Genomic DNA, 23,267 nt, shown 5'->3' on the forward strand with positions numbered 1-23,267 from the left:
GTACAAACATTCCATAATTAGCTGTATCCCAAAGGGCTTATCGTATCACTTGAGACGCTTGGATGAGAGGCGCTATAGAAATGCACAGTTTAGAGTCTCTCTCTCCATCTTAGTCCAAGTGGTAATTAAGATGTTTGACTGTATTAACTGCCCATTGAGTAGACACTGCGCTAGATGGAAATAGAAAAACTTTAAACCGTGCACTGAGTTTGGAATGGCAAAAGACTGACTTCATTTGGCAGCCACAGTAGTGACTGATTAAACATTGTGATGGAAATCTTGATCCCTGAATAACAAAACAAAAAAGGCAAGTAGGACTCCGAGTATCTTTTATATCTGCTGATACCAATAGATCATTTATTCTGACAAGAATAATAAACGGTGATTGCACAGGCACCTTCTTATACAAGGATCCTTCAGTAGCTTGTGAAACTCCAAGTGTGTTGTTGCAGCAGCACACTGTGAATCAGTGTAGATTTGTAGGTGAGAATAAAGGTATTATCATTGTGCCTCATTTTGCTTTATAGTCATGGCCTATTCATACTTGGTGGTGGTATAGCCTTAAAGTTAAAGGCCTCCGTTATTCCTTATAATGACCTTGCTAATAAATACTAATTAGGCCCTTTAGGTAAATCCTATAATACTATTTGTATTGACCACATAATGTGTAACATCACTGCATAATGGGAAACAAATTGATGTCTGTATTGCTGCCCTCACCCCACTCCTTATGCACCCTCCCTCAAAAAACCTGAAAACTACACACGACTATGCTGACAGGGTTTTGGGCAACCAAACAACCCATCATCAAATGAGTTTGTCTTCTAAAGAAGCTGAGATGTATTATTCCTTTTCCTCATCCGTTGGCTTGCTGCCAACTCTTCAGTCTCTAAAATGGCCTTTTTAATCTATGCTATTTATTCTGTTGGAGGGGATGATAGCTCTTCCATGCTGTTATTGGGCTGCTACCCTAGTGCCTAAAGGCTTAAATGCTCTTAATTCACTTTAGCTTAGTTCACTTCCATAGTTAAGCTAAAGCACATGGTGGGAGGGTGGGTGTGGGGGGTATAATGTACTTTAAACTATTGTACTTTGAATTCATACCTTCAGTGAATTTTGGTTTAACTTCCCATGTGGACAAAACTTCAGCCCATAAGTGATTCATCCAAGACATATCTACCTGACACAGGTGTTGTAAGGCTTTTACAGCATTAAGGGTTTTAATGTTTCTACAGCATTTTTTAATAGGTAAAATTACTTCACAAATGTACCCCTTTCCTTTTTTAGCCCCTCCCTCCTGCACCTCCAAAACAATTAACTAAAATGCTTTCATTTACATCTTTTTTTACTACTTTTACTCCCTTATGCACCAAAACATTGCTGATCTCCTTTAGAGGAAGGAAAACCACTACCCAGGCCAAAGAAACTGCAGTGAACTGGAAAAAAAAATCTCCATTTCCACACCTGGAGTGAAGGCAACAATTAGAAGCCACAATGAAGTAGAAAAGCCTCTTTTGTTTGGAACAAAGCAATGAAAATTTACATGCCCTGCAGGCAAGCCTAGAAACCGGCTCAGCCTCCAGAGCACTTGAACCTCTCTGTCTGCCATTGCACAATTAATTTACACATTTCTGCACATCTTTATTCAACAGTTTAAACACCTTGTAAAAAAAAATTCCACCTACAAAAGAGCATGAGCCCCATTTAAAGGATGTATCCTCTTGAACATACACACTAGCAAGCAAAAAGAGTCAGAAGTGCTTCTCAGACTGAAGCTGTCTTATCCAAATGACTTTTGCAATGATTAAACTCAATAGCCAAATCTCTTCTTATCCTAGTTATCTCATAGGCCCAAATTATACACCAATCTCCACACAAGAAGACCCCGTGCCAGCATCATCTAACCTGTTTTTGTGTACCAAAATAAGTAAACCCAAAGTAGCTACAAAGGAACCAAATGCTAGGAAACTAGGACAGAGGAACATTTTTATTAAAATGTAATGTTTAAAATTAAATATACACAAGTTAAGAGGGAAGATACTGGACATCTGGGGTCAGGCTTGAGTTATGAGGTATTATAGGTATTGCTTACAAGGATCACAAGATGCATACCTGTCACATAACCAGCATAGACCCAGATTGGGGTGTGGGAGTTTTTAAAGCGTCGGTAGATAAGTGAGCTCAGGTATGCCGTGCTACACAAAAGCCAAACAGTTACCCTAAGTTACAAATATCCAGGATACAGGGGAGGGCTAGATTTCAAGTAAAGAAGCTGGCAACTTACTACTGTAATAGCTATATCATCTGCGTCAGTTATATGCCAGAATGACCTCTGAGGGTCAGTCATATAGAAGGAACAGAAGGTACTTCAATACAGTTAAGGAGGATGCTGGCTAAGGGCTCCAGGAATGCTAGTGATTGTGCTTGTGTGATGAAAGCAGTAGCACAAATTTGTGTTTTCGTAGACGATGGAAAAGCATAAGGATCAGCAAAAGTGGGCCCAGGTGGTGGATCCATCTCCATAAGGAGCAGGCCTTTGCAGAAGAAAGGGTTAGAACAAGAAATGATCATGTGACCAAAAAGCTTGCATTTGAGATGGCGGTTGTCCTGTACCCAGTAAGGGGCAGAACAGTCTCTCCAGGTTGTCCGCTCTTACTTCTAAACTCAATATTTCTGTGATTTATTAATTGTCTGTGGTGGTGGGGTGTGTGTGTGGGGGGGGGGGTTGTTTTTTTTAAAGTCTTTATTTGCATCCTCTCTCTTCTCCTCCTCCTCCCCCCCCCCACCCCTTCCCAAGCAGGAAAGGGGAGAATGTAACCGTAGTCCCTGGAGTTGGCAGATGCTAACTCTGCCATGTGAAAGGGGTAAGTAACTTTTTGTAACTTGTATACCAGGACGTGACTAGCTAGGAAATAATCCTCCTGTGGGTTACGCCTTTGCTAGACTGTTGGAGATATAAAATCCAGTGCCTAAGAGGGATGAGGAAAACACACACAGACCCAGAGCAAAAAGAGCAGAGAAAAGACACCATAATTTTTATGGGCTGATATAACTATACTTCATTGGATTGAAGGTATGTGGGTTTTTTACCTCTCTCTCTCTTTTTTTTTTCCCCGCCCCCCTTCTCAAATACAAAACAGTTAATTAGATAAGACAATAAAACCTTGAGACTTCTGCAAGTCCCCTATGGAAACATTTTGGACTGTTCTCAGGGTAGGTCTACCCTTACAACACTGCATCTGTGCAGCTGCAGCACTTAAGTGAAGATACTCCTACCCCTATGGGAGAGCTTCTCTTGTCAGCGTAGTTAATCTGCCTCCCTGAAAGGCAGTAGTTATGTCAATGGGAAAAGCTTTCCTGTTGACTTAATGCTGTCTATATGGGGTGTTAGATCAGCATAACTATGTTGCTTAGGGGTGTGGATTTTTCACACCCTTGAGCGACGTAGTTATACCAATATAGGTCTGTAGTGTAGACCTGACCTTAGTTAAGTAGCTAATTGCTGAAATCATAAAACACATTTTGAAACATACTAACACATGGAATAAAAAAGCACAAATTTAAGTTTTTTTTAGCCTTTCTTTGTTATGATAACCTGGCTGTCATACAGCAGAACTCATTCCCAGTATCAGACATTGTATCAAGCCGTCTTGTAATGGGGACAGAAATGTTCATTGTAGAATCACTCTGGGCCTGATCCATAGGCTTTTAATGGGCTTTGGAGGCTTTTCATTGATTTCAGTGGTTGAATCCGGTCCTACGTGGAAAAACTCTATAAACATAGGCATAATTTTATAAGATGGTGGACCTAAGAACATGCGTACCATCACTTTGTTTCCTACCCAGAGTGATCATGATGATTCATCTCAATTATATTGAAATAGTATCTCTGTGGTTTATTTTCAAAATCCTCAAAACAAAACAAAAACACCTAAGACCTTTTTTCTACAAACTTGAGATACCCACACTAAAATGGATTCTATATCCTAAGTGAACCTTAAGAAATGTATTTAACATCAGGCTAGTAAGAGAAATTTACTACTGGTGACATGTCTTGTGATGTCTGCAAAATATATGATCTTGGCAAGTATACATAAAAGGTAAAATAACTAAACGGGCACTCAATATTTTTAGAGGCTTTTCAGATGACCACAGTCTGAGGGAATCAGGATGCTGAAATCAGAAGAGTGGCATAGTGAACAATGAGGGAAAGTGCCCCCAAGAAATGAGGAAACGCTTTTAAACAAGTGTGTTTAGTAAGGGTGGACTTAACTATACTAAGACTGATGGTTCATGGCAAATGTCCTTTTTAATTTTCTGGCTAATGCAGTTTGGTCAACTTGCCAATCTTTTAAATGGCTTTGGAGAGAGCAAAAGGAAGCCCTCAGGCCTCTTGAAGACTGTTCATAAGGTGGGTGTGGGTGGGTAGTAGGGCCTGAATACTAGAGAGCTTGGACTGAAGGTATCCTTTCCTATACAAAACATAAAACTAAATCCAAAGAGCAAATAATAATAAGCGGGTATCTAAACTGTCGAACTTTGAACTTGCATTGTTACACACTCTCTTAAAAAATATTCTAATCTCCTGTATTCCAAACTATGATATTCAGGTACCCAACCATATGTATGGATGCATGTGAATGTATGCTAGTTTTGTCACTGGATATCAGCATAACATTTATTATCTAAAACTTCACTTACTTGCTTGCCCCAGCATATATCAGTGCTCTTGCTTAGAAAGAGCATGCCCTTATTTCTATTATAATCCAAATCTATACCATTTTATCAGCTAACGTTCAAAGTGTGTTGTAAACTTGGTCTTCGGATAAGCTGTTTTATCCTTGTTTGAATTTACCTAAAATAAAAAGCAATCTTGCACACTTGATTTATACTTCATTTCTCATTTTTGAGCTGACAAATCAATTTTATTTCTGTATCATTGAAGTTCTTTAACAAATTTAAATGCATCACCCTAGTGGAATATAAACTAGAGTTGTGCCCTTTGCTGTATCTGCATCATCTTTCAGCAGAGACCTTGGTAGTTCTTCAAACATATTCTCTTAACATTTAGCATGCAAACTTAAATCTTGCATAAATAGTGACCACCTTCTCTTCCTTGCAGGCTGTGTTGCAAAAAATAAGATTACAAGGGACACACTCTTGCATTTAATTAACAAAATGCTTAATTTTTTTTTTAAATACAGGGTGGAAGGGGCAGAATCCAAAGTACTAAAACATCTATCACCTAAGAAACTCACATGTTTGAGCAGCTCTCTAACTGCTCTTCTGATACATGCAGAAAACTTGGTGAAAACAAGAATGTTAGTTCTAACAATTTGTGTTTGCATGTGCTTGTTGCCATGGGAACACAGCTGGCACCTGATCTAACTAATGTATAACACTCATAATTAACCCATTAGTTGTTAAGTTAGAAGCTAGCACACAGCAGTCATGCCAGAACTCTTACTTTCTTTAAAAAAGCAAGATGTTTACTTTTTTCCCCCCTGGGACATTATTTTCTTGTGTTTGCTCAACTCCAGGTAGCATTAGTGTGAATTAGGAGTACTCACTGAAGCAGGCAGCACAGAAAGGATGCATGCTTTAAAATTGTTGAAGGTTGCTTATTTAATTGTGAAGACACAAAACTTAGTGCCTAGTTATACTCTTTCTAAATTTCAAACTAGATCTGTTATGGAGAAAGTCTCATTTCAGTCTTTCTCTGTTCTTAGTACTACTTGGTTTTTAATTAGACTTTTTGAGTCCTAGGGCTAGATCCTGCAAATGGATCCACACAGACTCCTGCACCCAATGAATTGCAGAGTCAGATTTATATCTTTTTAAAGGAACTGCAGTACATCATGGAATGGGAGACAACCTTTTGACCCATTGTGAGACCATTGGGGAGCACATGATATCTACTCTGGAGAACACAGTTAAGGCAACTCCCTTTTAAGTGCCACAAAGATGCTGATTGTGACCAGTTAAGGCCCAGAGAGAGCCATTGGCCGCAAGGAGTAGAGAGAGTAGGAATAAATGAATGACTCTTGTAGTAATGGGTATATGAGTAGGTAAAAGCTTTATAACTGTAACATTCTGGAGTTAGTTTCTTTTTTTAATCTGAGGATGCACTATTTAAAGAGTGCCCTTTTAAAATCCATTTTCTGTAGCATGCTCTTTAAATTGGTAACTTAAAAGTTGACTGTGTCTGTCTAAATAGATATATTCAGTCAGTGTGTTTGGATTATTAGCTTTAGAGTAACTGCATTTGCCAAAATCCCACTTACTTATTCCAACTGTGTGTAATGTACATAGTTATCACATATGATCAAATCTTAATGGAGCATCTATTTTGCTGTGTAAAGCATGCACTATTATTCCCCAACAAGGATAGGACACTCCTTTTTGTTTAGCTATTAATTTGAGTTGCCTTTTACACCCAGTAAAATAGTAAATTAAGAATTGTTACTCAAACCCCAAAACAAACAAACAAACAAAAAAAACCCCAAACTATTTAATAGGAATTTGTAATGTCAAACTTGGCCCAAAATTTAATAAAGCTAGTTCAAATCCCATGCCCATCCTCAAACTATTAAAAATTTACTGAATTTTTCATACTTTTTCTTTGATAATCAAATCTGACTTGTAATCACATATTTGAGCAAGCTCGTTTTTTTTTTTAAAGTTTTGTAGAAATCTAAAAACATGAAGGGTGTGTGTATATATAATAAAAAATTTTAATGGGAACTCAAAAGTGAAACTGGCTTTTTTTTCTTTTTCTCAATGTAGCTGAATATGGTAATACTAAACCATTTAATGTACTGGTCTATTATGGCTGGAAAAAAGTAGTAAATGTGTAAAATGGTGAAAAACAGAACCTGTTAAAGCTTTAAATCTGAATGGTCACTCTAATATGTAGTTAACACTTTTTAATTAGACAGTTAAGTATTTTATAGGAAGAATCTCACATTTTGTGAGGTGTTTTGGGAGTTAAAGAACTTATACAAGCTAATTCAATACACATAAGGCATAGCGTGATGGAGATGTAAATGAAGATTTTAAAAAACTTTCAGATTGTAGTATTTAATGTCACTACTTTTGGGAGTGTATATGCTTAAGTTGTTGAAAATGGCAAAAACTTGGGTTGTCTGTCAATCACTAACTTATAGAGCTGGTTTTAAAAATGGTGTAGCTATTTTATGGAGTTCTGTTTTGTTCTGAACTTGCTAGCTACAATAATCTGGTTCCCACCTGAAACAATTATAGGGATGACATAAGTGATTTCATTGACTAGGTAATGTACTTGATCCACCTTGGTTAGGGGCAACCAGTCCAAAGAATCTGACATGACTTTCTCATTCACAGGTTTTACAGATGCTCTGGGGTGCAGAGCTTTCCCAGAAGTGTTCTGCTGTTGCATAGCAACATATGTTGGTTAGTGTCAGTGGTGATGCTAGCGCAGATGGTTCAGCATGTATTACTTCTAGTAAGTCTTTGCTGAGATGTGGCTGCTTTGTACCAGATTACCCTCATGTATATTAAAACTACATCATCTGAGTCCATTAAGTGGCCTAGTATTAGCATGTTTATCATCTAAGATTTCTGTTTAGACCGGGGTTGGCAAACTGCGGCCCACAGGTGACATCCAGCCCTCCAGCTGGTTTAATCTGGCCCCTGAGCTCCTGCTGGGGAGCGGGGTCTGGGGCTTGCCCTGCTCCCACGCTCCAGGTGGACGGCGGGGTCAGAGGCCACTCCACGCATGCGTGCCGAGGCTCTGGGAAGCAGAAGCATGTCCCCCCTCTGGCTCCTACGTTTAGGGGCAGCTGGGGACTCTGTGCACTGCCCCTGCCCCAAGAACCACCCTCGCAGCTCCCATGGCCAGGAACTTTGGCTAATGGGAGCTGCAGGGGTGGCACCTGCGGACAGGGCAGTGCGCAGAGCCGCTTGGCTGCACCTCTGCATAGGAGTCGGAGGGGGGACATGCCACTGCTTCCAGGAGCTGCTTAAGGTAAGTGCTGCCCAGAGCCTGGAGCCCCCTCCCGCACCCTGCACTCCTCATTTCTGGCCCCATTCCAGAGCCTGCACCCCCTCCTGTACCCCAACCCCAATTTTGTGAGCATTCATGGCCCATCATACAATTTCTAAACCCAGATGTGGCCCTCAGGCCAAAAAGTTTGCCGACCCTGTTGGATATTCATCTACACATTATCTGCCACTTCCACAGTCTGTGTGATGATTGTGGTTTTGAGGGGATCTGAGATTTGTCACCTCTGGGTCTTGTCTTGAATGTGATGAATCATATTGTGCATATTTTAATCTGAAATACAATTTGATTCCTGCTTCTACATGAATGCTTGCAGAACCCGAGAGTGAAGAAGATGACTGTGTAGGGGCTCATTACTTCATAACAATGTCTTAAGTTACATACTCAAGAGTATAGTGCTATATCGCAGACCACTAGCTCCATTATGTTTTGTAATGGAGATTTATTCTGTATCCTGTGTGCTATCCTAAGGTGCTATTACCCTACAGCAGCTGTGATGATGACACTGGCTAACCCAACACTACAGAGTTGGGTTGCTTGAACCTTCTTAGCAATGGTCTTAATTGTACCATTTGAAGTCTTTCTGGCTTATCAAGAGCTGTTTATATGCATTTGAAGACCTGTGTGAGTCTCACTATGTACAGTGTAATTTTTTTTTTTGCACATACCTGTATGTGTATAATGTAAACCTGCACAAGTGGTACTGGCAATGATTAATATCAAGAATTTATCTAAATTCTCAAAGAAGCTGAAATCAAAACCTCTTTACACTGATTTTTTCCCCCCCCTCTTATTTGCCAATTTCATGTTGCACCTGAAGTTCACCTGTGCTCAGGGTATTAAGAATAAATATCCTATCTGTATTCAAGTAAAGAAGATTAGATATTCAGAACTCATTCCCCACACTTATGAGTGGGGAGTGTGATTTGTTGTAGTAATTGGCATTTGGAATGCTATTGGACGAGGTGTTCCTGTAAATACTGCAGTCTGAATACTATTGCTCTTCTCAAAAGCACGGGGGATTATTCGCCTGCATATCTTTGCAAGCACCATAACTTGTGTGTGTATGTGTGTGTATGTATGTATGTATGTATGTGTATATATATATATACACACACAGAAGACAATGGGGGGGGTTTGAAGACGGGGGGGGGGGGGGGATGAAGGCTATATTACTGGTCCATTAAGGAAGCCATCATATTTGTAGAAGCAAAGAATGTCCTAGCTAGCTCCTTTTGTTAGAAAATAGCTGAAATATATACTTTTTACTGTAGATAAGAGCTTTTAAAATGTGAGTCCTCTTCCATGATAGTTTCAGAACAACCTAAGGAACCTCTTGATGCTGTCAACATCGTCAGTGCTTAGTCTATTGCTTCCAACATGTAGGTGCATAATGGTAATGCTTATTTCTTGCCTCTTAACTATTCAGAATGTGTGGCCCTAATATGCAGCAATAGAGGGTTGGGGGGGAGAGTCTGGACTGGGAATCTGCAGATCTGAGGCTTGATCAAGGTCTTCCATGTTATAAGTAAACATATAACTAAAGAGGAGAGTTAACTATTGGAGGAGGCAAGGAGAGACTGAGAAGGATAAGATTCCCCATTCCCCTCCTTAACTGCTGGCACAACACCCATGCATAGACAAGCTTGCTGGTCCGGAATGCTCTTGTATAGGTCCATCAGTACTCATCTGGGTTATGTTTTTGTCACTGATCCTCATATCTGATCTCTTCATACTTGGTCAAGATTGAATATATTAAGCCTTTGACAAGTGACAAATTTAAGTTAATTCTCTGAGGTGATTTCTTATTTAGCCATCTTTAATACAAACCAAGTGTCATGATCCCAATATTAAGGTACCACCTCTGGACTTCTCTTTTCACAGTGCAAAGGAATATATTCATGTTCTCACAAACTTGATTGAAAGAAAAAAATGTTTTTCCTCCCCATAATCTTGTTTGTTTAATGAAATTGTCTGAATTGAATATACCAAAGGGAATTCACCTTGGGCCATCCTCATACACACAAAACAGATCTCCATCTCATTTACTTGGTTTCTCCTTGATATTCAAGTCACTGTTTTGGGGAAGCAATGGGCCGGGGGAGAGGGAATCACATTGGTTTTCCTTGCTGCCTTTTCAGTGTACTTTGGGTGGATTCAGTTAATAGGAATGGAAGACTGCTGGATGTGTTCCATTTCAGAGCTGGCCTTTACTAGTGTTTTCAGACTTGCTGAAGAGGATTTAAGCTATTCAAGCCCCTAGTCCTAGAATAAAGGCATCTTCTATGGGGGAGTTGCATTTAAAAGCTGAAAGCCTCGTTTGGTAACGGGGTAAAGTGTTAGGGTTTCATTTTATGTTAGTGAACAACCACCCTCATACTGAAAGTTAATTAGCTCTCTCATAGTGGACTAGCAGGGAGTCTTCCCCAATCCACTTTGCCGCCTAGTGCATCAGTCAAGATAATGCTATAGGAGCCTGGAGTAGCTTCCTCCTCAGCATAAGGTTACACTGTGAGCAATTCCCTGAACAGGAAGGTAAGAACTGGGCCCCCAGAACTTTTTTATAAATTGCCCCAGCTCTCCCCGAAGAGCTTTCCAGTCCCTGATAAAAGATCTAAAGGATGAGTGAGCCAAGCAAGAACCTGATCAAACTAAACCTCTTGGATGTCCAAAAAAATCAGCAGACTCTCTTCTTCTCCCCACCCCTACTATTTTTTGTGATTGTATGTCTCTGCTCTGTTGGGATTGGAAGCAGAGGACTGAGATGCTTTAGTCTAAAGATTCTGGGCTTAATGTAGGGTTATTTGAGTGGAAACTAGTAGCTTTTGATGTACAGGAAGTCAGACTGTATCATCTATTCTGTATCATCTATTAGTCCCTTGTGGTCATAAATTCTGTGAAACCAATCAAGTGGCTTTCCAACTCTGGAGACAAAGGGAGTTGGACTAAGGCTTGATCTAGAATTAAAAGTTAGATTGACATAGCTACATCAGGGGTATGGAAAAAACCACCACTGACTGACGTAGCTATGCTGACCTACCCTTCCCCCCCCCCCCCCCGCAGACCCAGATATGTTGATGGAAGAGCGTGTCTGAGGATTGTAGCTAATATCATGCAGGGAGGCAGTGTTCCTACATAGCTGGGGGGGAGGGAATGGGGGAGAACCTTCTGTCAGTGTAGGCCAGGCCTACACTACAGGGCCCCTGTACTGGCATAGCTAAGCCAGTATAGAGTAGTGTAGTCACAGCCAGTGCATCTCCTACTTTATGACCTCTTGTTGTGTGAGAGACTGGTGAGGGGTGTCTGTTGCAGGGTTGGAGAGTACAGGGATGGGGCTGCCTGTGCTGCTGACTGCAGGTAATGTACAAAGTGTTCTAGTATATACCATGTGCTGTGATGCCACAAGCATAAACAAATCACTTAGAGAAGCCTATGCAATCTTGCATATAGGCCCTGGAGCCACAGTAACTGGATCGAGAATTTAAAGGGGAAAGGAGCCCCCTCCCTGTCTCCACTTCCCTCCCCACCTCCAAAAATACCCCACCACAGACAGGCTAAGTCTTGTTCTGAGAGAAGACAGTTAGGAGGGTGTGCTCCCTTCGTGAGATAACATCTTAACACTCAACTACTGTGAACAGGCTGATTAAAAGACTGCGTAGCTGTTTAATGGTGAGATGTTATCTTAGTTCACTATAAATTTAGTTCTTTCATTGGTTGGGAAATCACCAGCAATCCTGTTGACTTAACCAGAACAGCTGTTTTGTCGCCCCCTACTGGGAGGAGGCAACAGAGATCTATCCTTGGTGCAGTCCACTTTGCACAGACCACAGGAGTGAACAGTTGCTATGTGTCAGTGGTTGGTAGTCCGTGTTGAGATCCAAAAGACTTGTATGTCTCATGCAGAGAGACAGGTGTGAGTGCTGTTTGGGAAGGTGGGGAATAAGACCTATTGTCTAGAACCAAATATTGGTAATGGGGGCGGGGGCGGTGAATATATTTATTACACTTTAAGTATCAAAGAAAAGGATTAAAAGGAGACTATTAAATACCTGAATGAGTGGCTTATGGCTGTTTTACCCAGTAATATCTGATACCTCAATAAGCTAGTTGACAGATCTACGTTTGTTACATTTGGACATGGTTACCAAAAGTGGAAACATCTAATGCTTGTATTTTGGGAAAGGTCCTAAATGGCTAGTAAATCTTAAAGCATATAACGAATACCATATGGTACTTTTACTTGCATCTGGAAGAAATCAAGGAACCTCAAGAGACTAGTGATTAGAGACTTGTGTGTAAAGTTCAAATAAAACTAGGATTTCCTGGAAGCAAAGCAAGTTACTGTATGCTTGCCACTGATACATTTCAAGTGTGTTTCAATGCGAGTCTTCTGTTTGCAGCAATGTTCAAACTGGACAGGTAGCAGGGGCATACTAAATCTTCATTCTTTTCAGTTGGAGCACATTTGATTCATACAGATCAAATGTACACTGCTAGTTATAAATTAGGAGATTTTTGAAAATGAGAGTTCGCACCTTTCTGTCGTTAGGTGCAGTGAAATAATGGAACTGTAGTTGCCTATCCCCAACTTTGTCTGGAAGGTCTTTCAGACTGTAAGCTTTCTGGGGCTGGGATGTCTCCTAGCATCCAACACAATGGGGGGGGGGGGGCTTGATCTTGCTCATGAGCAAAGCTTCGCCCCCCCCCATCCATATGCAAATGATCAATGAGAATAATGGATTGATGAGCAGAAATAAGTTCATTTCAGGAGATTAATACATTTTTACAATCATTTAAAAGAAGTTAGACACAATGTGTCTATTTTCCAGGTATGAATAAGGAGATTGTGTCTGTCCTGCTTTCGTATTTTTGTTTAAATCCCCAATATAGAGTTCAGAGGGGGAAAGCACAGTTAAAGGTGATCTTGAAATCTCCCCTTTGAATTTTTATATAAGCTTCTAAAGTTTGATGGAATTGCTTATGGAGAGGGTTGGACATTAAATTCTGTCCTCATGATTTGAACCTCCTGACGGTTTAAATTAGAGTAATGTGGTGTAGGCTGCTGACAATGAGAAGCTTTGTAAGTGTCCATCAACCTGCAACATCAAAGCTGAAAAACCAGCCACTGAAGTTGGTGGTTAGGCTATCAGCTGTGTCTCAATCTAATAAACCATGCAGAGAAAGTTAAAGGTTTCTTTATGCTTTTTGGCTATGTATCTTGATGCCTATTGAAGACCAAATGTATCCTGATCAGTACATCAGATCTAATACTATGCAATTATGCATAATATAGAAATAAATGAGAGTTTTTGACTACTATCATGGGAAAAATCCAAGTAACTAGTATCCCAAATCTCTTGAGTGTTGTGGTGGTCTGTTTATTTTGGCATTTAATTGCTTATTCAAAGAGGCTGATCAGGTGCAACCAGTCTCCCTTCTCTACCCCAAGAAAAACAAACTGCTCTTAAACCTGTTTGGAGCTCTTATCAGTCCTTTTGTCTTGGTTCCCCTACAGCCTCTGACAGCCCTCTTGTTTTCATCTCTAATTCTCGCTCCCCTCTCTCTTTCACTCATACCAAATAATCCACTGATCTGAGGATAGCTAGTTAGATTGCTAGCTAGGGCATTGTTTAATGAAGATCTACTTTGGATATGGTCTGTACATTTACAGATTTAAAATTTTCTTGTTATGGAGTTGGACTTCTGAATGTACAACTTAAACCAGAAGCACATGTTTGCAAAAGCCAGTGTCTTAACTTATAGAAGACTATTTTACTTATTAGACTGTTTCGCTTTTTAAATACAGTATTGTTTCCCCTACCCACACTGGCCCTAATAGATGGTGGCTGTTATGGCTTTAATTTGAAAGACAGGTTGTCACTTTGAGTTTCCATGTTTCTTGTATTCAGTATTCTCAACATACATACTTAGAAAATGCGTGTTTTATTATGGCAGTGGTTGTGCTGAGATTCAGCCACTTCCAATTATACCTTGAAATGTGCAACCATTACATAAATCTGCAACCAAATATTTTATATTATCTGGGAAATCTTTAATCTGGTTGCTTCTTAAAAATGAGTCTCTGTGCATGCTTGCAAGTGTATTGAAAAAGCATGTTTTAAATTATCTGTGGCAGCACAGTTTAGTGGTTTTTATGGTTAGGTTTCATGTTATATGTGGTGACCTAAAATCAACAAGGAATGACATAGGAAACCATTTTACAAGTGTTTAAATCAAAGTGCCTAAAAGTATTGCCTCTCAAACCTCAGATTGTCCCTATTTAACTCCTCTGTCTTCCTCTCTCTCTCCCTCCCCACCCCCCACACTCAGCTCTGCTGCATCAAGCTATCAAACGTGTCCCTGGATTTTTTTTTTAACCTATCTCCTTGTTGCATCTATGGAATGAGAGAATGTAAAGCAGAACGGTCTCTGCTAGTGTTGTGAAAACTTCCTCTGCAAGTCTGAACAGATCTGGCTTTGTGCAGACTTCAAAGAAAGATGGTGCTCGAATGTGTAATAGAACCTCTACCATGTAATTTAACCTCTTAAAATAACTTATTTGAAGAAATTCTCTTGACTAATATGTACTATTGATTTGAAGAGTTAATGATGAAGCCTTGTTTTGTGACCACAGAGGTTAATGGCAAGACAGTGATGCAAGGTGTGAAGAACTATAAAACAGAGATTAAAATAACTTTATTGATCACGCTATACTTTTTCATATGTTTTTAGATCACCTCAGGCTTTCTTTTCTTGAAGATATCTTGGTGTTTGTGTAAGGCGAGGGAAACTTATTACAGGGGGGAAATGAGGCCGTAAGTCACTTACTTGTAACATGTATTTGTAAAAAGAGAAGTTAAAATTTACAGAATGACTGACTTGAGTTACAAAATTGTGATGGCTTATACTTGTACTGCAAAGGCTGAATTATGCTATTTATAAATCTGGGACTTGTAAGAACTGCAGACTAGTACACTTGTGAAGCCTGAAGAGTAAGAGTGTGAAATCCTATATTACAACTTTATTAGCAGCATTTTCTCAGCTTGTCAGAGATTAACAAAACCTTAGATTTTCGGTTTATTCATGCCCAGGCAAGTAGAAAAATTCTAATTTAAGATAAATTATATGAAATGTTTGACCTGGATGAGTAGTAAATCCTTAACCAGTTAACTGTGCAGGTGTTCAGTTACACAGATCTTGGCAAGCTGATTGTGTGTGAGTATATACACAAATTTATTTTGGTGATGTTACCAATTTGTGCCTTCTCAGACTCTCAAGAATGAATTCAGGCTAAATTTAGTCTTTTTTTCTTCCCCCTTTCCTTGGAAATGGAGACTGAGCTATAAATATTTAGCATCTGACTTTCCATGATGAAAGCTCTTTCTAGATAACAGCACTTCCTTTCCTATAGGGAATGGCATTTAAAAAAAAATTCTATACCAGGTAATGAATTCCTCACATAGTTGAGTATCTGTTTCTACCATCCATGGATATGGTGCTGCACCTTTTTTTCTCCAGTATTTTGGAATGAATGTGGCTTTTGAAACACTTTACTGTAGCTGGGCTTAGTCAACGCCCTAGTTTTTCATTAAGAGTAAAAAGAGGAATCTTGGGGGGGAAGAATACATACCAAGAGTACTTACTAGCAGCAGGTAACTGCAAAATGGTCACTAAGGGCTGCACCTAGTCAACCCTGCCAAATTTAATGGCCCAGTATCCAGAAAAGGCATGCTGGGAAACAGTGCCGTAACAAGGGCAAGGCGAGTGAGGCACTTGCCTCGGGCGTGGAAGGTGAGGTGCGCAGAAAATTTCTCCTTCGGCAGCAAATCCTTCCCTCTGAGAGGGACTGAGGGACCTGCCGCCGAATTGCTGCCAGTCGTCGGCAAGGGAGAGGGGCGGCACATCCGGCTCTTCAGCAGAAATTCGGCGGCGGGTCCCTCAGTCCCTCTTGGAGGGAAGGACATGCCACTGAAGAATGGCAGCAATTCGGCGGCAGGTCCTTCCCTCCAAGAGGAACCTGCCGCCGAAGAGCCAGACGTACTGCCTCGGGCACAAAAATCCCTAGTTACAGCTCTGCTGGGAAAATATTTTTGTGAGAGGCCAATATTGCACCACGTTGGCAATGTGTTGATGTTCCTCCCAGCCCTTGCTATAGATGACAATATCGTAGATGTACACAGCAGCATATGAATTATGGGGACTCAATATTTGGTCCATGAGCTGCTGGAAGGTGTCTGTGGCCCCCTGCAAACCAAAAGGCATCATGGTAAATTGGTAGAGGCCGAATGGTGTAGGAAAGGCTGTCTTCTCCCAGGAGGCTGGTGTCAAAGGCATCTGCTAGTATCCCTTGGTTAGGTCTAAGGTGGAGATAAATTCCGTGTCACCCAGCTGCTTAAGCAGTTCATGTACCCAGGGTATGGGGTATGCATCAAACCAGGAGATAGCATTCACCTTTCTGAAGTCAATGCAGAGCCTGACTGCTCCATCAGGCTTGGGGACCAGTACTGTGGGGCTCTGCCACTCACTCCTGGACTCCTCAACCACTCCCAAGGCTAGCATCATCTCTAGTTCCTTCTGCACAATCCCCCATATCTTCTTGGGGAGCGGGCAGTGGTTCTCTCTCACCTTCTGGTCAGGGATGATAGTGATGTAATCCTAGATTATTAGGGTTGGAAGGGGACCATGGCTCATCACATCACTGTTTTCCCTGGCCAGGACAACAAGACAGTGGGGAAGGCAGATACTAGCCGCCGTTGCTGTTTGGGATCAAGCTCCTGGCCAATAGTCACTGGCCCTGGCTCAGCAGGTTCGTCAGCCTGCGGCCCCAACTTGGGCTCCAGGGGTGCAAGGTGATCATCAGGCCCTCCTGTTCCTTCCAGGTCTTGAGGAGGTTCACATGGTAGACCCATGCATCTCTCCAACACCCCGACAGCCTTATCTCATAGCTGATGGGCCCTCCCTGTCTGGTCACCTCAAAGGGACCCTGCCACTTGGCCAGCAGCTTTGACTCCGAAGAGGGGTCCTGTTGTTATTACCAGTCTCTGGGCTCAAAGGTCCTCATCTTCGTTCCTCTGTTGTACTGGTTCTCTTGAGCGCGTTGGGCCTCTAACAGGTTCTCCTGCACCATGGTACCCAGCTCCTGGAGCTGTTCCCGCAACCATAGTATGTGCTGGACAGACTCCCTGGCCTGGCTTTCCTGTACGTTCGTTCTCATTCTCTCTCTCTCTCAGGAGGTTTAGGATTCCCCTGGGCTGCCTCCCCTAGAAGAGTTCGAATGGGGAAAACCCAGTGGAGGCCTGTGGAACCTCCTTGCATGGCAAAGAGGAGAGCAGAGAAAAACTTGTCCAAGTGCCAGGAATCGTCCTCCACAAACTTCCTCAGCACTGACTTCAGGGTCTCATTAAATCACTCCACCAACCTATACATCTGGGGGTGAAAGACCGAGATTTTGAGGGGCATGGATATTTAACAAATGGCATAGTTCTGCCATCAACCTGGATGTTACATTAGTTCCCTGGTCTGTTTATATCTTGCATGGTAGTCCAACTCTGGGGAAGATCTACAGGAGTTCATTAGCGATAGCTGGGGCAGTGGCAGCCCGCAGTGTTCGCATCTTGGAGTGCAGTCGTTCCTCCCTCAGGAGCTGGCAACACACCTCCTTACCCGCCCAGACAGCTGCTCTGCTGGCTTTTATATCCTGCTTCCAGCTGGAGCATGCCCAGCAGAGCCTGTGTGTGTGTGGTCTCCTCAGCTGAGAGAAGGGTTAACCCCAGCTGTACCAGTGCAGGGCTGATAAACCCCATCACAGGGGTGTAAACAGTTTAATTGTTTTTATTTAACATTATAAATTTACGATCTTGGTCATCCAGTACATTTGAACTGCCAACTAGTCAGTGAGAACACTGTTGCTGCTTACCTCAAAGTACAATAACTCCTCACTTAAAGTCGTCCTGGTTAACATTGTTTTGTTGTTACATTGCTGATCAATTAGGGAACGTGCTCATTTAAAGTTGTGCAATGCTCCCTTATAATGTCCTTTGGCAGCCGCCTGCTTTGTCCACTGCTTGCAGGAAGAGCAGCCCATTGCAGATAGCTGGTGGGGGCTTGGAACCAGGGTGGACCGGCAGCCCCCCATCAGCTCCCTGCTCCCCTAAGTTTCCTGTGCTGCAGCCGCTCAGCAGGCTATCAGTTGCCGGCAGTTCAGCTGTCCCTCCCCCACTGCCATGTGCTGCTCCTGCCCTCTGCCTTGGAGCTGCTCCTAGGGACTCCTGCTTGCTGTGTGGGCGGGGGGGGGGTAATGTCAGAGTGTCCCCTCCCCCTGCTCCTGCCCCCCACTTACCCCATCTCCATATAGAGCAGGGGAGGAGACACGGACGGAGAGCGAGCGAGCTTGGGGCAACAGCTGCTGTCTCAACTTCCAGATCCACTTTAAAAAAAAAATGCACTTAAGCGTGGGTCAACTTACTTAAAGGGGTAGTGTGCATCTCTCTCCCCCACACAAGGTGTGTGTCTGTGTCTGCTATGCTGTCTCCCCTCCCTCCTATTTGTTCTGCCTTGATGAGAGGCTACATGGTTGTTAATGTGTTTAAACCTTGAGGGCTCAGCGGAGTGCTAGTCCCTCATTTAGCAGCAAGGCATTCCCTGGGAAATATCCCTCCCTCTTCTACCCCTTAACTTCACCAACCAAGCTTCACAATCATCATAGCTGTGAACAGTATTAAATTGTTTAGTGTGTGTGTAATTTGTCTAGTGAAAAAAATGTCCCCATTTACATTAATTCTTACGGGGAAATTGGATTCGCTTAACATCATTTTGCTTAAAGTCGCATTTTTCAGGAACATAACTACAATGTTAAGCAAGGAGTTACTGTAACAGCAGTGGTTACTAAGCAAAATTGAGAGTGAATACCACATGCAGTCCTGGTAGAAGCCAGTGGAATTGCACAGGATGTTAATCACTGTAGACTTCAGCCCATTGTCTAAACTTCAACTTAATAATGAAGGGGCCGAGTCCCAGAATGGAGTAACAAACTTTCCCCCCCTCCCAATGATCCTTCCTTACAAAAAAAGGAGGTGAGGGGAAGAGACCCTGTCCCATTTATTTCAGGATAACAGACCAATGATCAACCTTTGTATTCTGGACTCTTGTGAGCAGAGAAATTCTCAGAGCTATAACCACAGGGCACTATAGCTAGGCTGGCTCTTGCTGATAGCCAGTCACATGACTACAAAGGCTAAAAACTTAGCCCGTTTGCTAGCCAAGGAGTTTTAGTCTATTTGGTTTAGTGCCAGTGTTCAGAAAAGTTTAATGATCTACCAAATGTCTCCCAGTCTGACAGCCATAAAATGTAGGACCTCTAAAGCATGGGTGTCCTCTTACTAAACACTCTTCTCTGAATTTTGTTGTGGTATTTAAACACCCCCACTTGAGTGGCTTGATATTATTTATATTTCTGCTGCAGTTCCTTGTCCCTCCAACGTCTAAGATTTAAGCTGTCATTGTACTCCAAAGTGGTCAGGTTTACTGCTGCTTCTGTTCAATTTTACTGCCCGGCACATCTTACAATTGAAAACAACCAGTGCTATAATGTTTGCAAACATTGCAATGAGAATACTTAACCTGAAATACTCTGCTATTCATTTTATGTTCAGAGCAACACCTTCTAATCTTGGCTTTTTATAAAACTTTGTTCTGAAAAAAACAACACCAAAAACCCCCACAAAGTTTATGGCCTATCCTATCTGACCAGTTCTGTTTTTAAAAGCAGAACTAATCTTTCTCAGATAAGAACCCTAATTGATGGCCTGGAGAGATGTATTGCTAAACCTAGGGTAAGTAGTGAAATGACTAGTAAGCATGTATGCCTTGAGGAAACTATTTTTTTCTTTATTTTAATCTAAAGTATCAGAAAATCTTGTTCTAAATGTCATGAATGGCTTTGCCCTTATGTGGATCTCCGTAAGTCAACAGAGACAGTAAATGTGTGTGATGTATAGATAAGAGCCCTTAAAACTTTTTTTATTGCATGTGAGAAGGAGAGTATCAGGAACTAATGTCATAGAACCAGTTTAATGAATGAAGAGAATGTGTCCTAGCCAAAAAAAAAAAACCATTGATCCTATGTGTTTAAACAAATGTTCATGAGGTCATTAGAAAGCCTTAGTCCTGTGTTTTTTTGCAAATATTGACGGAACACACTGGCATCCTAGTGTTATTACTCATAGACCCTGGGGAGAGTGGGGGAGTCTGCATAGTTCTGCCTGTTAATTGGTTTTTCCCCTCTCCACTCCTTTCTCCCCTCTACTCTGGAATATGGCTCAGATTTGGGCAATGCTCCTGAGATCAGATTTTGGGGTTGTAAGCCAGATCACTCCAATAATTCCTCCCACCTAGTTTAAAATTTCCAAGGTGTTTGTTTATTTTGTCACCTTGCTGTAGTATGCTTTCCTTGCTGTCACCTGTGTTTATAGTGTAGCGGGGTCAAATGGTTATCTTGCTCCCTGCTGAGCTGCAGTCTGTATATGAAGCCAGCACATGCATATTAGCATTAGAGCATATCTCACTGACTAAAGTGCAGGGTGGTCCTTCACTGCCCTGGAGAGGGCAACAGATGCAGATGTGTTAAGGAGCCATACACTGCAAAAGAGCCAGTGTCTCTAGAACTTTCAGTTCTTGGCTGTTCCTTGATCTTTTGCTGCTTCTGGATCATTCATGTGCTTCAAAGGGTTTTGGGATTGAGCCCAAACTAAAAACATGCAGTTACTCGATTTTCAGCCTAGATCAATATGTTGATAGAATAATGTGTCCATATGTTAAAATGGGGAGGAGTGGCCCTGAACCCAGAGAATCCCCAAGATAACTGCTTTCATGGTAAAAATAACTATAGTACTAGACAGGAAGATGTTAAGGAAGGATGGAAATAAATGGATGCAAATCTTACAAGCATCCTTGCTAGAGTTTTCCCTAGTCATTCCATTCAATCTGCACAGGATAACAATTTATCCTATTTGGCATAGAGATTAGAAGGAGCAGAGCATCTCTAAGTACAAGTCTGTCACAATTCACCAATTGACATAAATATTCTGCCTTTTACATGAGCATAGGCTGTCTAAACAGCTGCATCTTTTCTCCTTGTCTAAATGATGCCCTTTAGAAGTGTCTCAAGCTCTGTCGCTTGCATGCTTTTTTCCTTGATACTTTGTACAAGGGAATACCTGATTTATTTATTTTTAAATTCTCCACCTTCCCCAAGTGCTGTTTTAAATCTGAACAGTAGTGCAGTAATTTTTCCACTTCTCTGATCCCAAAAACTTTCTTTAAAGTTCCCTGCATTTGGAGGTGTGTGCAGCTGTAGCCCATTTCTAAAGTAGTGAGTTGGACCTCTGTCTTAATCTTTGGCTGTATGGCTAATGCATCACTTAAACTGTAAATGCCTTTGCCCAGATTCTGATATTAGTTGTCATTTGTAAAACTGGGATCACTTCACTGAAGTCACTAGGTAATCAGAATCTGGTTCCTCAATAACAGCCCTGTAACTCTTTCTCCCCTGCCCCCGCCCTGCATCTAGCACACTTGTTTGTACTCAGCAAACAACAATTTCCTGTGTCAAACCTAATCTTGTCGGTTATCACAAGCTATTGTCTTTATGGAGGTGCTATGCTGCCCTGTGTTGGCACCAGGGGGGTACTACCCCTGAATGGATCTTCAGTGGTTCCCAGTGGAGCAGATTACTGTCATACCAGTGAAAAAGGTCCACAGTAATAAACTGCAGTGTATGCAAGTTAATTTGAGAAAGCGGTAAAGGGTTACATTAAGCACAACTCTTATGTTAGACATTAAAGAAATATACATTAAGAGCTATGTTTCTCTTGGTGAGCCTCTTTCACAAACACATACAAACAGGCGCTGTGCTAGCCTCACACAGTTCCTGCTTGGCAAACAGAGAAGGTGATTACCAATTCTGTGGATGAAGTCTTCTCTTCAGGTCTGGTCTCCTTGGCCCTCTGGTCAGTCTTGGATTCCCTCAAGGCAAGGCCTTGGCTGCCTGGAGACCCCTCTGTCTCACAGTCCTACTCAAGCCCACAAAGCAGAGTTTTGGCTACTCTGTCTAGCAGCGTTGCTTTTTTTAAATGTTAACTAAGGAATACCCCGCAGTAATTTTAATTTGCTTGATTTTTATACTCTTTTTTCTCAAAGAAGTCACATGTCTTAAAAGCATGCCCAGTGGGCGTATAGCTATGAATTTTTACCGAATTAATACTTTAGGAGGAAAGTGCGGAGTGGAGCCAACTGAACATTACCCCACATTCACTCCCTTATCAATCTTTCGCTTCAGCCCCCCGCGTGGTGTGCTTGCTGGGTCACTGTAACCAGGTCAGCCTGTGCTCCATGCTGGAACTTTATGCGTGTGATATTTGCTTTTGCATGGGCCCATATTTGCCAACCAGTAGGTTCCATATCGATCATACATGCAGGCTTTGCCAGTCCTTTATCAAATCTGCTTCTACTTAAAGGGGCCCTGCTCCCAGGATCCTTTGCAGTTTTTCAGCCATGTTTAAGTCATGTCAAGTTGTGCTCACACCGTTCATTCAGTATGGCCTAACCAGTTCAGTACCATCTCAACACCGTGGACTCAAGGTAAGAATAGTGGTGCCATATTATCACTTGTGGCTAGCAAACATTGCTATGTAGGCTCTGGATAATGTTATGTGACCTGCAGCTCATGGAGGAAGTTTCAGTGTTTTAAACACTCTTGTACTTGCCACAGTCCAAGTGGGGGAGGGGGGGAAAGAAGTCTGTGTTCTCTGCATTTAGGGACTTAGAATTCTGAGGAGCACAAATACATGTTTAGAGTTGTGTATTTTACCTACTAAACCAAGAGACCCTTAACTGCTGCAAAGGGGCTCTTAACTTGAGTCTGTATTTAGTAGTAAGTCATGTCCACAGTATCTTGTCTTTATACTTAGATTGCAAGCTCTTTGGGGCAGGGACTGTCTTTGTTCCATGTTTGTGCAGTGCCTAGCACAACAGGGTCTTGGTCCATGAGTAGAGATCCTAGGTGCTATGGTAATACAAATACATTTTGGACAGAGGTCCAGATACTTAATCTTTGAACTGAGTTAGGGGTGTTATCACTTGCAAGCCCTGTGAGCCAAGGTCCTGATGAGATAAGGTGGGCCCAATTCAGTTGAGCACATCAACTGCAACAACTCTCTCTGATTACATG

At 41.8% G+C, this 23,267-nt stretch overlaps 1 protein-coding gene across 8 annotated transcripts in view; it reads left to right on the plus strand.

Moving 5' to 3' along the window:
- COL4A5 (collagen type IV alpha 5 chain) overlaps positions 1–23,267 on the plus strand; it is a 136,054-nt gene that overhangs the window by 12,141 nt on the left and 100,646 nt on the right. The window contains exon 1 of one of the 8 annotated variants that reach the window (XM_045029294.1): positions 7,445–7,483. The exons of the other annotated variants lie outside the window; for them this stretch is intronic. Coding sequence (XP_044885229.1) covers positions 7,448–7,483 — 36 coding nt within the window. The 5' untranslated portion in view covers positions 7,445–7,447. Of the gene's footprint in view, positions 1–7,444; positions 7,484–23,267 lie in introns of those variants that run through there. 8 annotated transcript variants of the gene reach the window in all.

The sequence above is a fragment of the Mauremys mutica genome, chromosome 9, assembly GCF_020497125.1.
Source record: "Mauremys mutica isolate MM-2020 ecotype Southern chromosome 9, ASM2049712v1, whole genome shotgun sequence".
Classification (NCBI taxonomy): domain Eukaryota; kingdom Metazoa; phylum Chordata; order Testudines; family Geoemydidae; genus Mauremys; species Mauremys mutica.